This window comes from Elaeis guineensis, chromosome 1 (genome assembly GCF_000442705.2).
Source record: "Elaeis guineensis isolate ETL-2024a chromosome 1, EG11, whole genome shotgun sequence".
Classification (NCBI taxonomy): domain Eukaryota; kingdom Viridiplantae; phylum Streptophyta; class Magnoliopsida; order Arecales; family Arecaceae; genus Elaeis; species Elaeis guineensis.
The window spans coordinates 50,048,512-50,062,698 of NC_025993.2; the positions used below are offsets into that span (position 1 = coordinate 50,048,512).

At 40.5% G+C, this 14,187-nt stretch overlaps 1 protein-coding gene across 2 annotated transcripts; it reads right to left on the reverse strand.

Annotated features, from left to right (window-relative positions):
* Positions 1–3,506: 3,506 nt before the first annotated feature.
* Positions 3,507–7,393, reverse strand: LOC105036194 (uncharacterized). 2 transcript variants are annotated; one of them, XM_010911956.3, is made up of 3 exons: positions 7,296–7,393; positions 6,319–6,519; positions 3,507–3,753 (listed from the first exon to the last, which is right to left on the reverse strand). In XM_010911956.3, the coding sequence occupies exons 1-3, from the start codon at positions 7,311–7,313 to the stop codon at positions 3,712–3,714; spliced, it is 261 nt and encodes an 86-aa protein (XP_010910258.1). In that variant the 5' UTR covers positions 7,314–7,393; the 3' UTR covers positions 3,507–3,711. The 2 variants fall into 2 exon arrangements, with proteins under 2 accessions (XP_010910258.1, XP_010910256.1); XM_010911954.2 differs by having other exon boundaries at positions 3,507–3,762; positions 7,296–7,392.
* Between the last annotated feature and the right edge of the window lie 6,794 nt (positions 7,394–14,187).

A 14,187-nucleotide genomic window follows, 5' to 3' on the forward strand; every position in this document is an offset into this window, starting at 1 on the left:
AGCTCGAGTCCATATGTGATTCTCATGAATTTTTTTTTTGATTTATCACACTGCTATAGTCATAGACTTAATGACTCAGCCTCTTAAATTTCATAGGACTACTTTCTTTTGCTAGGATCGATAGATCTCATCTTGATACGTACCCCACTTCTACAGTAGACCAACTGTCACCAACATCTACTACAATGGCTCATTGAGACCCATGTTGATATGTCAGTCAAACTTTAGCAGCCTCGCTGCGAGCAGTAGTACCATCTCAGGTTAAAGGACCAGTCATACAACTACAGTATCAAGAAAGTTACTAACGAGTGAGCAGACATCCATGTGACTTCTTGTGTTGGTCATGCTCAGTGCTAGTTGCTCTCTAACAAACACATACACTCTCGCTCTAGTGTCACCGCACCACAGACTCGAGACTCATCTATCTGAAGGAAGCGATCTGTGCATTAGTCTATCTGGATCAATCACCATCCCCATGATGATCCTATGATCAGGAGTAATTTAAGAATTAACCATCAATGACACATGTCTCAAATTCTCAACTCTTTGAGAATATATATCATCATCTTGTTAATCCCTTGGATGATTCATGGATATAAAAATATGAATGGTAATATAAATGCTCATAAAGTACAAAATCATATCCTAGAGATATGATATGCGTCAGCCAAAATTGACTTTTAGGATATACATCCAATAACAGGATGGTAGCTGGTGGAGGAATCCTAAAGGTGTTGCATGGTGATAGGGTTATTCTAGAGGAGAAGAAAAGGATGAGAGGATATTACTACCTGACGGAGAGCCCAGTACAAGATGGATCTTCAGGAGCCAGGAGGAGCCAAGTGTGAGATGGAGCTCCAGGTAGAGGTGGATTGGGCACAAGATGCGTGATTCGGGAGGATGAGAGGTGATATCACATGGTAAGATTCCTATTGTCGCAGGAGGATACTCCAAGCAGATTTTAGGTTAGGAGGAGCATAGCATATGATAGAGATGGGATCGAATGATCTGGCTCAACTCCCATGTCTGTCCATCCATGATCAGTAAGTGATTGCCCCAAGGCATGGAGGTAAGGAGATCTAGAAGTTCTCAAAGTTAAGAGGAGATCAAATATCAAATCGAGATAGAGATTGTTAAGATTTGATATCTTAAGATTCGATCTATATTGAGTCCACAGTGAGGTTTGCAATGATGAATGGAGTCCAACGAGCTCAAGATCAGCCCAAACGGAGTCTAGATGGAGAAGTTACGCATAGAAGAAGTTCAGAGAAGGTGGCACGGCCCATGAGGCGGCGAAGACCGACGGCGGGCTGATGGAGGCCGTGGCGGCATGAGTGCACACAGCGGCATGCAGCCTAGAGTGTGGATGCAAGGGCATGCAAGGGGTGCGGCCCAGGCCCGTGTGCAGCCTGCATGATTTTCTCACGCCATCCATGCACAGTGCATGGACTGGCGGTCCATGGGGACCCGTGTGGATCGAGCGAGCATTTCTCCTGGGTTTCGTGCGGTCCATGGTGGACCAGTGGCACGTTTCGGGCTGGTTTCTCATGGTCCATGATGGGTTCTCGTGGACTAGTGCACGATCAGACGGTCTGCAGGGCTTGCAGTCAAGATCCAATGGCTGTGAGCCATTCTAGGTGATCAGAGGTCGTCATGGGGTATAATCTAATGGTCAATTTCTAATTTGAGATGCGATCAGATGGCCAAGAAGCTACAGAGTCTAATTCAAAGACTGATTCCGATCTCAAATGGGTTTCAGGTCTTTAAAAGATGCTATGGCAAAATAGAGAGCAGATCCATAGCAGTGGTGTGTTCGGCCGAGAATCCAGAGCAGCAGCAAATCGAGAGGAGCTGACAAAAAGTAGAAGTAGGATACTTCAGATAGACTGTCAGGCAGCAGACAACGGTCGTTTTAGGGGTTCAGGGAGTCTTTTTAGAGAGAGCTTTTGTGAGAGAGAGATTGGGTGTACGAGGGTTGAGGGTGGATCTCCTCTTATAATTTTTTCTTTTTCATAGTGAAATTTGCATGCTTCGTAGAGGCGAGCCTTTTGGCTGATCCATGTATTTGATTGTATTTATGTTTTATTTCTTCTTTTTTCTACTGCAACACGTGGTATCGAAATGATCCAGTGGTGGTAGTGTCCTGACTAGATATTCTCAACAAGCGGTATCAAAACAGATAATATTCATAACATATACGTCATTCCAGAACTATGAAACTTCAGAGGAGAATTGTAAAGCTACATCGAAAGAGATCATTTAATACATGATGAAGCAATAGGGGATTCTAGTAACTTTGGACTCAACCGATCCTTGCTTGTCGATCGATCCTTTTGGATGGAGCTTCATGATGGAAAATTCTGCTGGATCTGGCTTTGGTCGTTGATTCTAGCTTCGGCCAAACTCAAGTTTGAAGGCCAAGCTACACTGTCTGTCGATTTGTCTCAATCATACATCTTAGTCACCAGCATCGGAGTGGCCCTCATCTCCACTTATCTTGCCACTTATCGATCCAAAGCTTAGCAGTCAGGACATCCCACCTGAGAGTTCCATTTCTCTTTTCAAATTCAAAGTGGCCCAGCTGGCTTCGAAGCTAATATGGTAGGTATAACTGCCACATCCCAAAATTCTCGATCCCAAATCTCATCATGCCATGCTCGAATGGGGTAGAACAAATCGAAAATTCCATGCCTAAATAGCTCTCTCTTCTATCTATGAATAGAGGTCTTACAGGGACTCTCTAGGTACGTACCTTATCTCTCTTGCACGCTCTTTCTCTCTATTCTCTGAGATCTGATTTGAGCATCGAAAGATCCTCATTAGAGCAAACTCCAGTGCCTAGGACTTATCTTGCAGGTCATTTTTTTGGAAGGATGCGCCTCAATTCCAGCCACTCTGATCGAGAGTCAGATTTCGGCAACAACACCATGCAATGCTGCCTCACGAGAACCATGACCTTAACCCATCTTTTGTGTTACCTTATGGATCGCATGAATTGACTGATGCCCCACTTGTCACAAACCTCTTCCCCGTTATGGCGAGGACTATTTTACGGTATCGGTGGTGCTCCCGAAGTTGGTAATTTACCTTAGATTTGTCTTTCCCTGCTCTCTCTTGAACTAATGCCAAGAAGGCAAACGTTCTAGTTCTGTCCTCTTTAGATTTTTTTTGTGTACTCACTACATCAAAGTCCAAACGTGCTGTTCAATGTTTAATTTTAGCAAGATATAAAAAATATAAGAAACGATAATCAGCATTCTTGAAGCCATGTCACAACTACATAAGGTTAGATAATTTTGTGTACACATGTAGTTTTTGTGAAGTTTAGAAGTCATTTCCAAAATGATGAACCAGTATCCCTTTTAAGCACTCAATTATGTATGTATGCATGCGTAAATATATGTGTATGTATATATTTATATATATATATATTCATGCATGCAGTACGTATGTGTGCAACATAGTCTTCTAACTGTATATGTTTTTATTTTGAAATATTAATGGAATTACTGACCATTCGTTCATATCATAGTCATTTTATTACTTAAAAATCGAAAACATAATCACATTAAACAATTTTAAGTTTCAATAGGAAACTCCACATATAAGACCTCTAATTATTTACACCAAGTACAAATACACGATTTCTGTCTTCGATCAGCATAGGCTTGATGTCACTGGAACTGATGTGACCGTTGGATTCTAGCAAAATCAAGCCACGATACAGCAATAGCGCAGAACTTTCTTTCTCTTCTGCATAGGCTAGAGATAAAAGCAAAATGCCATTAAATAAGGAATTTGTTCGAATATTATGAAAACAAAAACTTCAAACCTTTTATTTGGCAACCACTAGCAAACCTTTTCCATTTCATCCTTTCTAAAGATCATGTCAATAACGCTTCCATGTTGTCGTTCTAATTCTAACCTTGTGTGAGATCATTGATCTAATTTTAACCTTGGGCGAGATCATTGTTCTTTATATAAGCATTTGATAAACCGTCACTTTAAAATAAAGTTGAACTGCCAAACTGTTTATGCAAACAAACTAAAGAAGACTTTTAGACTCAAAGGATCATTTAACCTGAACAGATTTATCTCTATATTACTTTATCATTTATTTATATTTTGCTAGTTCAGCACATTGGAGGGTTAAGTTACCACATGAGTTCGGCTAACTAATTCTTTAATCTTCTAGTCATTTTCAAACTTCTTATATCCTTTCATACAACTCTCCTTCATGTTTTCTTAGGTCCTCGCTTTTCCAAGGATTTCAATATAAACTGAACAAATATAGCTTATTAAGACCTCATGTATCTTTGCTGTACATTCGAGGTTTTCTTCAATCAATTCTTCACCATTTTCTTCATATATGGTGGAATTTCTATACATATTCTAATCTAGGAGATATGATAGCTTCATGTTTGACATAAACGATGAAAGATACTTGTTGGATATGACAAGGGTATACACATTAGATATTTATCTGAAGTATGGCATAATTTCCATCTACTCTTTAATCTATTAGGAATGGTTGCTTCAAATCAGATGCCATGCCCATTTATGATATATAACGAGTAAAAAAAATTGTTGAATATAGATAGGGTAAATGCTATTTAATTTATTTTAATTATTCTAACTTCCTCATCTTCTTTTTTCTAAATGTTAAACTTCTAAGGAAGAAATGGTACAAGATTTATTTTAGATTTTGTAATGTTAGAGTTATGATATGGTGTATGGATTATGATCTACAGCGACAAAATGGTGGAGTGCTGTAGGAAATATGAACCATATCATGTTGGTATAAATTGTGTCATTCTGATAACTTGTTATGCTTTATGTTATTTAATAGATATGCGAAAAGCACATATTTATAGTTTTAGTCTCTGAGTCCTATTGCATCTATCATATCTTTTCAAGATTTAACATGTTGTGTATCAAATTTATATCCCTTGTCCATGCCCATACTAGATAAATTCAAATAAAGGTGTTGCTCATAAACTCCGTTATCCTTTTTGTTGTGCTTTTGGATACTTTTTACTACATGGTCATTTGAGCTATTCAACATGCTGGGCTTGCATCTAGTCACCTATTTTCATTTTTAATTTTGAATTATTTGTTTTAAATTAAATGGAAAATATAGGTCAACTCTCTTAAAGAAAAGAAGTTGAAAGAATTTTTTGTAAAAGTGCATATAATTTTTGTCAAATAAATTCTTTCTGGGGTTAAAATACAAGTAATATATCATGAGATTCTAGTTAAACTGGGTAATGTTGACTTGGTTTTAGCATTTAATTATGATACACATTGTAGTAAAGAACAATGTTTTTCTATTTAAAAAGAAATCTTTATCTAAATTTTATAGTTCAAATGCATTTTGGGCTTAAAATATATAAATGCAAGTCAACCTGAATGTTGTAATCCTTAAATTATAACAATTCATTTCATAAATGGTGGACCTTGTAAATATACTCCTCTCTAATAAAATATGGGTGGGCCTCCCCTCCCAAATCCCAACTTTATCGAAAAACATTTCATTCCATAAAGTCAAACTGTAAAAGCTTGAACAAAGAAAATAAAAGAATTAGGTTACTGTTCCTTCAAATAACAATTGGGTCACTTTATATATCATACATTTTGAAGGATAGCAATAATTTGCACATCAAAACATCAGTTATGGTATGCTTGAAACATTTGGAAAGATAACATATTCTATTAGAAGTGTATATGAATGATAATTATACCTCAAAAATGGTACACACACGCATGCACACACACACACTCATATATATATATATATATATATATATGAGATGTGATCCATGCACTACTTAAATGCAAAAACATTTTTTTTGACACGAATTAAAATGTAAGGTATTGTGAACATGTTCACTATATCTACCTTTGTCCATATTAAGAGGGTGCTTTATGACTTTGTTTAGTGGGCAAAGTCACTAGTTGATACCTTTCAAGTCCCATCCTTATCTAGTTTTGGACAGACTTCATCCCATCCTAGTTCTTAAAGAATTTTGAGTCGTACTTAGGACATGCATTTGCACCCACATGGCTGACCAAGCCCCAATTATAGGATGCAACACCTAAAGTATTGTACTGAAGCAATAAAATAACCAAATCATGCCTTTCGAAAGTTTTTGATTTATTAAAATCAATAATCTGCTTATATGTTTGCTACAAATATTTATAAAGCTAATTATGTTTCTAGGTTGTCCTGAGATGAATTCTTGACTACCCACGCAATTCTTTCAAGGGCTCTAAATCTAGGAAAAATGAAACAGAAGTACAAAGAAAAAAATGATTTACCGCCACAGAGCCATCTTCATAACGCTGACAATGTTGGTATGGCATGAGATCCTCTTCGCACCCAAAGCCCGGTCGTTTCAGCTCAGTCTTGTTCTGCTTCCTATTAGCACGAGCTTGTGAAAAGACCATGGAATAGTTAGTTGCACCTCCACTCTTTTGATCCCATCCCCCAAATTGAGGGACAGCCTTCCAACGATTCTTCTAGAGCAGGAAAAATAAAAATAAAAAATTCTCAATTGATCAATTAATGGTTAGAGAGGCTCAGGCAAGAACAATTTTACAGACCAAAAGTTCAGCCCACATAACATTTATGCTCTCATAGAACATTGTGATTTCAAATGGAGAAAGTAAGTGAATAATTAATTTAATATATGACTCATCGACACAAAAGATTCTAAATAAAATTTTAGACTGAGTACGAAATAAATTCTAAGGATCACGATATCAAGCATTGTGGTTTCTCCATGGACCGTCCATAAAATTGGAGCAATATAAAGAATATTAGCATGGCCAAATCCTTAAAAGAATTTTACAAATTGAAAAGTGCATGCCACAGATGGCAAAACAGACAGAAAACGTCGAGTCAGTTTTCTTTTACATCACAGCGGTTTTTTACCTATTACTATTATGACAAATTTTGAAAGAAGTAATTGAAATATTAATTTGGTTAAAGATTGATGTTGATGAACATCAGGTCACGTAAGCAATAAGGAACTCTGACGCCTCCAACAAAAGAAAAATGTATCAATTAATGTTTCTTTTCTTGAAAGGAAAATGCTCTCTTACTGCTATTGATTTGAAACAAACTCTTGACATCAAAGAATATCCTTTCCTAAACATTCAAGAGAAAAACAGTATAAAGCTGTTAAATTGCAATACTCTTAGAAACGATCAAACTAAACTAACATAAATCAAATCCATCAAAATAATGATAAAGTGAAAATATAATCCATCTTTGTTTCCCCCTGTTCGAATACCTCTTTGAGGGGCTCCATGACTCGTTCAGAGCGGGGGATGGGGATCCTTTAATTCGATATGACCAACCCTTATTTATAGGGTTGCTGTTGAACGACAAGAAACCAAGGGGAATGTTTCAATATTCCGTTTTCCATGGACTTCCTTATTTTTCCTCCTCGTTGTCTATTTCTTTTTGATCCTTTCAGTTTCTTCTGTTTTAAAAAATAACAGAACAACTCTCTTAAATGGCATGTGGTGGTTAGACGGACTCCTAATTGTCTATTCTGGTCAAAGCCCAAGCTTTTAAGCTTTGAGGTACCTGTTTTGCGAACACCAAGGTTTTCTAGGACCCATTAATGCTGGTTTAGAAACTTATTAATAATAATAATCAACCATTCCAATGCCTCCTGCAAGTCCAGCAATTAGATGACAATCTCCAGTTCTTCATAACGAGACGTCGTCCCCTCTATAAAGATATTGCTCCTGGGGCTCTTCCTCACATCTGTCTCTCTCTTAAGCCTCTTTTCTTCTCTTGCTCATGATCAGTGCCTTAGCACTACAATTTCTATTTTAATGCATGATACAAGTAACAAGATGTACACAATGAAGTGCTTGGTTATGACTAGAAATTTGTGATTAATTAGATGACTATAAATATAGCCCTCTCATCAAAATCTTCACGAACCCATGATCGGTGAGCTTGCTAGATTACAAGAGAACTAAAATTTATCTGGTGCACCTTGTTGCTTCGAATAAAATCATGGCAGAAGAAGTGGATGGCAGATACCGCACCACCATAACTACCCTTCACGTCAGCGTCGGCGCTTAAGACAAGAACAAAGATATGAAGAAACTACAGGGGATAGAACTTCCTATTTTAACTTTTCTCTGTCTTAAAAGATCGGTGAAGCTGGTCGCAAAGCGTGGCGTGGGTGCAATGAATGCTTCTACGAGGAAAATGCTAGTTGAACCCACTAGCCGGTGGGAAGAAATATGAGACATCTTGATGAAGCATCCTTCTTTCCCATACCACTTTTGAGTCCATGGACTTTGCTTGAGGGGTCATCTTCTGGAGGCTAAACGTTCGACTTTTAGCATTTCACTGGGAGGTTGTTAGAGGAATTTTTCCAAAACTTCAAAAACCTGAAAAATCACAAAATCCAAAAATATCAGTTGTTAGCACTCGTTTGCAACCAGATGGGCTAGATAACAACTCATCATTTCTCGAATTCGAATTCTAAGGGGAGCACATCTAAAAAGCCTTCTGATCCGGATGCCCATGTGTCACATTCTCTCTCTTTTGGAGCACAGCCAGAAAGTTCTCCTTTTATGCTTCCGCCGTTAAGCCCAACGTGAGGACTCTTCTCCTTCTACCGATTTTCTTGAAGCCTTTTCTTTTCCGATGTTTTTAGGCCTAAAGCCGTACAATATCTGAGCTTCAAATAAGTGCTCGTCTTCCTAATCCTCCCCGAACTGATCTAAAAGCCTTATCTGCTTTAGACAGATCCCACCAAGAGCCTCCTCCTTTCAAAATGATCATTCTATAAATGGCTAAAATATTTGATTTGTACTTTATAAGTAGATTATTGACTGACATATTATGTATTTTCAGAATTTTAACTTGTACTTATAATCTTTTTATTATCAATAAAGAACTTTTTCATTCCAATCATGTACATGTGTCCATACTGTATCATAAAAATTAACAAAGATAATTTTTGCATATTCTTAAAGAGTTAAGAATTTGAAATATACATTAATTAGTGGTTAATTTCTAAATACTCCCGATCAATAGATCATCACGGAGGACAGTGATTAATCCATTTGAAATCGATGCATGGTTCATATCTCTTGTGGACAGATGAATTTTGGATATGCGGTATAGAGATACTGGGGTGAAGCTGCGGATGGTTATTAGAGAACAACTTACATTGAGCATGATCAACACGAGAACCACATGGATGTCACTCACTCATCAATGGTCTTCTCGATACTGCAGTAGTGTGAGTGGTCCTTTTGTTAGATGTGTTCCCTAGATGCCAGATTGGCTGACACATTCCTGTACAAATCTAAGGGCAAATTTATAATTTTGACTATAAATAAATAAAAAGATTATTCTACTATCACATTGTGTACATTATGTCTGTGATTCATCCTTTGAGTTAGTAGAAATATTAATTTATACTTTCAAGAGTTACAAATTTAAGACATGAATTTACATAACTAACTCATAAACAGCTCCAGACCATAGGATCGTCACGAGGATAGTGATCGATCCGGAAGGTTGGTGTACGATCGCTTCCTTAAGGTAGATGTGTCTTAAGTCTACGGTGTAGAGACACCAGAGTGAGAGTATAGGTATTCGTTGAGAACGAGAGTACTGAGCGTGACCACTTCGAGTAGTTATAAGGAAATCTACCTTCTCATCGATGACTAGCTCGATGCTACAGCTGTGTGTCTAGTTCTTTGACCTGAGGTACATCGACAATTTACCTTGAGTGTGTTATAGTTTGACTACACCATAACTCGATCTCCTAGCCATTCGGAATCCTGAGGTGTATGTTAGCTGTAGCATATTCATTGTAAGAACCAGATCGCACCAAGAAGAGATCTATCAACCTCAATAGATGAGAGGAGTAGTCCTATGATGATCGAAAGATCGAGTCCTTAAGCCCATGGCCATGGCAGAGTGAAATAATGAAAAAAAATTTTCCATTGGGGTTTCACATCGGACTCGAATCAATCGATTGATTCATATGACTGATGTTGGGTTTGATGAGTTCACCTTAATCCTAATTCAGTCGGAACTCATGATAGAAGAACTCAATCACACAGGTAGCTGCACCGAAAGATTCGTCTTCATTTCTGATGGGTTGCCACCATATACTGCTAGGTATCACTGATGAATTTTGAGAGCAATTATAATGATCTTGATGATCGATCATTCTAATTGTCTGAATCAGAAGAGTTCTGATCCATCAAAAGGAGTTTCGATGATGTCGATGATGAGATCACGACATGTCTCATTACCATACGAAAATGAACCTAACTGGATCACACAAACAAGAGTTAGGGTCTGGATGTCATCAATTGAGTTAGCCCAGTTCGATTGATTTGGATTAGATCCAATTAGGTTTAAAAAAATCATGCTAGCACACGATTGAGCCTAACTTTCTCCTCGTGTAATCTTTTCTATCTCGACTGAGCCAAATGTGATTTGACTCACCCAGAGAATCTTGAGAAGGTTTCTCACAGTTTGACTGGAGCCAATCCAGTTCAGAAAGAATTTATCTTAATTCATGAGATGAATTTAAGACAACACCTGCTAATTTCTGTTACCTGCCATTTTCATTTTAGGACATTGGTCAAACATTGATGTATGGACCTTGGACTGAAGGTCACTTGACAAGAGGTCATTGGAGAGTTTTAGTGGACTGTCCACCTGCTAAATTGGGCCTCAAAGTGGGTGCCATATTTGTTATGATCCAGGTGGTGTGCCCAAGGCCCAGGGGACCAAGGCTAAGGCCAAGGTCCATCATTCATGAGGGCTTCATGGAGGCTCTAAGACTTGTTGGGCCCTAGGTTGAAAGGCTGTGGGCCTTTTGGGTTCTTGAGGTCTAGGTTATGTGGGCCTCAAGGGACCAACTCTTTATGGGCCAGGTCTGGGCCCAGGATAGGTGAGATTAGGTCGAGTCATGGGTGTACATGGGCTTGGATTAACCTAATCTCCCATAGAGTTGGTCAAGGGAGTTTTGGGTTTGGGTCACTTGACCCGGTGTTTATATATACATATACTGTGTATAGGTTTGATTAAGCCAAAAAAATACAAGACTCTTTCTCTCAAGTCTCTCTCTCTTCTCCCTCTCTCTCCAGCAATTCTCCATGCCCCAGGAGCAAGAAACCCTAGGGTTTCTTGCCGCCAGGTCCAGATAAGGAAAGAAAAGCAAGGAGGCGCTAGCCCCTTCCCCCAGGCAGCCACCTACCAGATCTGCTCTCCCCCTCTTGCAGGCATCCAAACACCAGGTCTAGGATCTGAAATCTCTTGAGAAGAGATTGGTACAAGTCCCTCTCAGATCTGAAGTTGATCTGAGGTCGTTTGAGATGCGGGTGAGATCTCCATCAACAGATCTACAAGAAAGACTGCAGCAGGACGGATCTGCGAGGTCTGTCTCCATCTATCTTCTTCCCTATCTAGAATATCCTAATTTGAGATCTATGAATTGAAAGACCTCGGTCTAGATCTGATCTGGTTGGGTACCAGATCTTGAATTTTTTAGAGGTGGTTTGAAAGGCGTTCTTCATCTGGAACGAAAGGCTGACGAAGAAGATAGCAACCAGGCTGATTTCGTCAAGGGCCTTGGATCGTGTCCAAAAGTCTCCGGATCTATTCGTTGCTGGTTCTGCTGCACCCAAGGTCCGTGGGAGGAGCCAGGATCATTCTCCAACAGTTGGTATCAGAGCCACGATGGTGAGGAAGCGGTTCCAAGCACGAGAAGTTGAAGATCCCAAGTGCTGAAAATTTTTAGCAAGGTACCATCAAGGTATATTCTACACTTCTTGATTTTATATTGCTTGTTTGGCTTGGATCCAGTCATGGACAGCAATATGAAGGTCGAGTTCGAGAAGTTTGATGGCAAGGAGAATTTTTTCATGTGAAAAATCCGGGTGGAGGATCTTCTGGTGCAAGCAGATATGGATCAGACTTTGGATGAGAAGCCTGAGGGAATGAAAGATAGACAGTGGGCATCGTTGGAGAAGAAAGCATGCTCGGTGATCAGAGGATGTTTGGCGGATGCGATGTTGTATTCGGTGCTGGAAGAAAAGACCCCGAAGGGCCTTTGGTCGAAGTTGCACACCATGTATATGGGGAAGAATATGTGCAACAAGCTGATGCTGAAAAAGAGGTTGTACAGTCTTCGGATGCAGGAGGGATCTGATGTGATTGGCCACATTCAGAGGTTCGACCAATTGTGCACGGAGTTGGTGAATATCGGGGTGAAACTGGATGAGGAGGACAAGTCCCTGTTGCTTCTGTGTTTACTACCAGGATCATATGATTCTTTGGTGACTACACTGCTCTACGGTAAGGAGACTCTGAAGTATGAGGATATGGTCTCGGTGCTGAGGTCTAATGAGCAGAGGGAAAAGTTGACCAGAGATTGGGCTCCCTAGGAGGGTTTGGCAGTAGGGGAGAGGACAGGTAGAGGCAGAGGCAGAAGCAAGTCCAGGGGGTGGTCCAAGTCCAGGAAGGGAAAGAGAGAGGTGAAATGCTTCAAGTGTAAAGAGTTCGGGCACTTCAAGCGAGAATGTCCACTATGAAAGAGCAAGAAGGGAGAAAGAAGTGGCTCAGAATCAGTGAGTGTAGTTGCTGGGCAGCAGGTGGAGGATGATCTACTTGTGGTATCAGATGGTCACAGGCATTACACAGAGGAGTGGACACTGGACTCTGCGTGCTCACATCACTACACACCACACAGGTCTTTGTTTGCGACATACACCAAGACAGATGAGGGATCAGTGACTCTAGGCGACAATCATCCTTGCAAGGTGGCTGGGATAGGGACAGTTAGGGTGAGGATGTTTGATAGGATTGTTAGAACATTGACAAATGTAAAGCACATCCCGAAGCTGGAAAAGAATCTGGTGTCACTAGGCTACTTGGAGCGCAGTGGATACAGCTTCAGCAGTAGAGCTAGAAGCGGAGTACTGAACATTTTCAATGGAGCTATGGTAGTGATGAGAGGCAGGAGGTTGGACAATAACCTCTATCGCATGGAGGGATCTGTGGTGACCGGAGAGTCTGATGCAGCAGCTGCAGCACAGGACCAGCAGGGAGCTTACAAGATGTGGCACTACCACCTAGGCTACATGGGTGATAGGGGGCTGAGGGAGTTGAGCAGGAGAGGACTCATCTTTGATCTGGAGGATGGTGCTACAGGGAAAATCTGTGAGCCTTACCAGATGGGAAAGCAGAGGAGAGTTCAGTTCACCATCAATACAGCCCAGAGCGCAACCCCTCTGGAGTTAGTACACACGGATGTGTGGGGACCAGCCCCAATTTTAGCTAGGAATGGGGCCAGATACTTCATGACCCAGATTGATGATTTCTCAAGGAAACTCTGGATTTACTTCATGAAAGAGAAGTCAGAGGTCTTCACCAAGTTCAAGATTTGGAGAGTGGAGGTAGAGAAGGAGCAGGGGAGGAGCGTGAAGTGTCTGAGGTCAGATAATGGCGGAGAGTACACCAGCAGAGAGTTCTAGGATTACTGTGAATTGTGTGGGATCAGGAGATACTTCTCAGTTAAGGGGACTCCACAGCAGAATGGGGTGGCCGAGAGGATGAACAGAATACTCTTGGAAAAGGCACGATGCATGAGGCTGCAGGCAGGGCTTCCAAAGATGTTCTGGATTGACACAGTTGACGCAGTCGATTACTTGGTCAATCGGTCACCTCACACCAGGTTGGATGGCAGGCTTCCAGAGGAGGTGTGGTCTGGGAGGACAGTTGGGCTGGGCCATCTACGGGTATTTGGGTGCACGGCCTATGTGCACATTGGAGCTGGTGAGCAGAGCAAGCTAGATGCCAGATCACGCAAGGTGGTGTTTCTAGGCTATCCGCGATGAGTCAAGGGATACAGGCTGTGGGATCCCTTGGAAAAGAAGGTCATCATTAGTCGGGATGTGACTTTTGATGAGGAGTCAGTCCTACGGAGGCAAGCAGGCATGGAGGAGCAGCAGGAGCAGGAGGAGGTCCAGCAGGATGCTGCTGGATAGCTTACCTCTTTGATTTTGCCTCTTGCAGGTACTACTGGAGGACATGACATTCAGGTGGAGCACCTACCTAAGGTGTCTCCACAGGTGGAGAGGACTCGAACAGATGATCGAGGTGGAGAGGTCTAGTAGGAGCGAGCT

What these genes read in the sequence shown, in the direction of transcription:
- LOC105036194 (XM_010911954.2), bottom strand. An exon ending in ATGAAGATGGCTCTGTGGCG is followed by an intron (nt 3,763 to 6,318) that starts GTAAATCATTTT and finishes TTTTATCTCTAG; the next exon opens with CCTATGCAGAAGAGAAAGAA.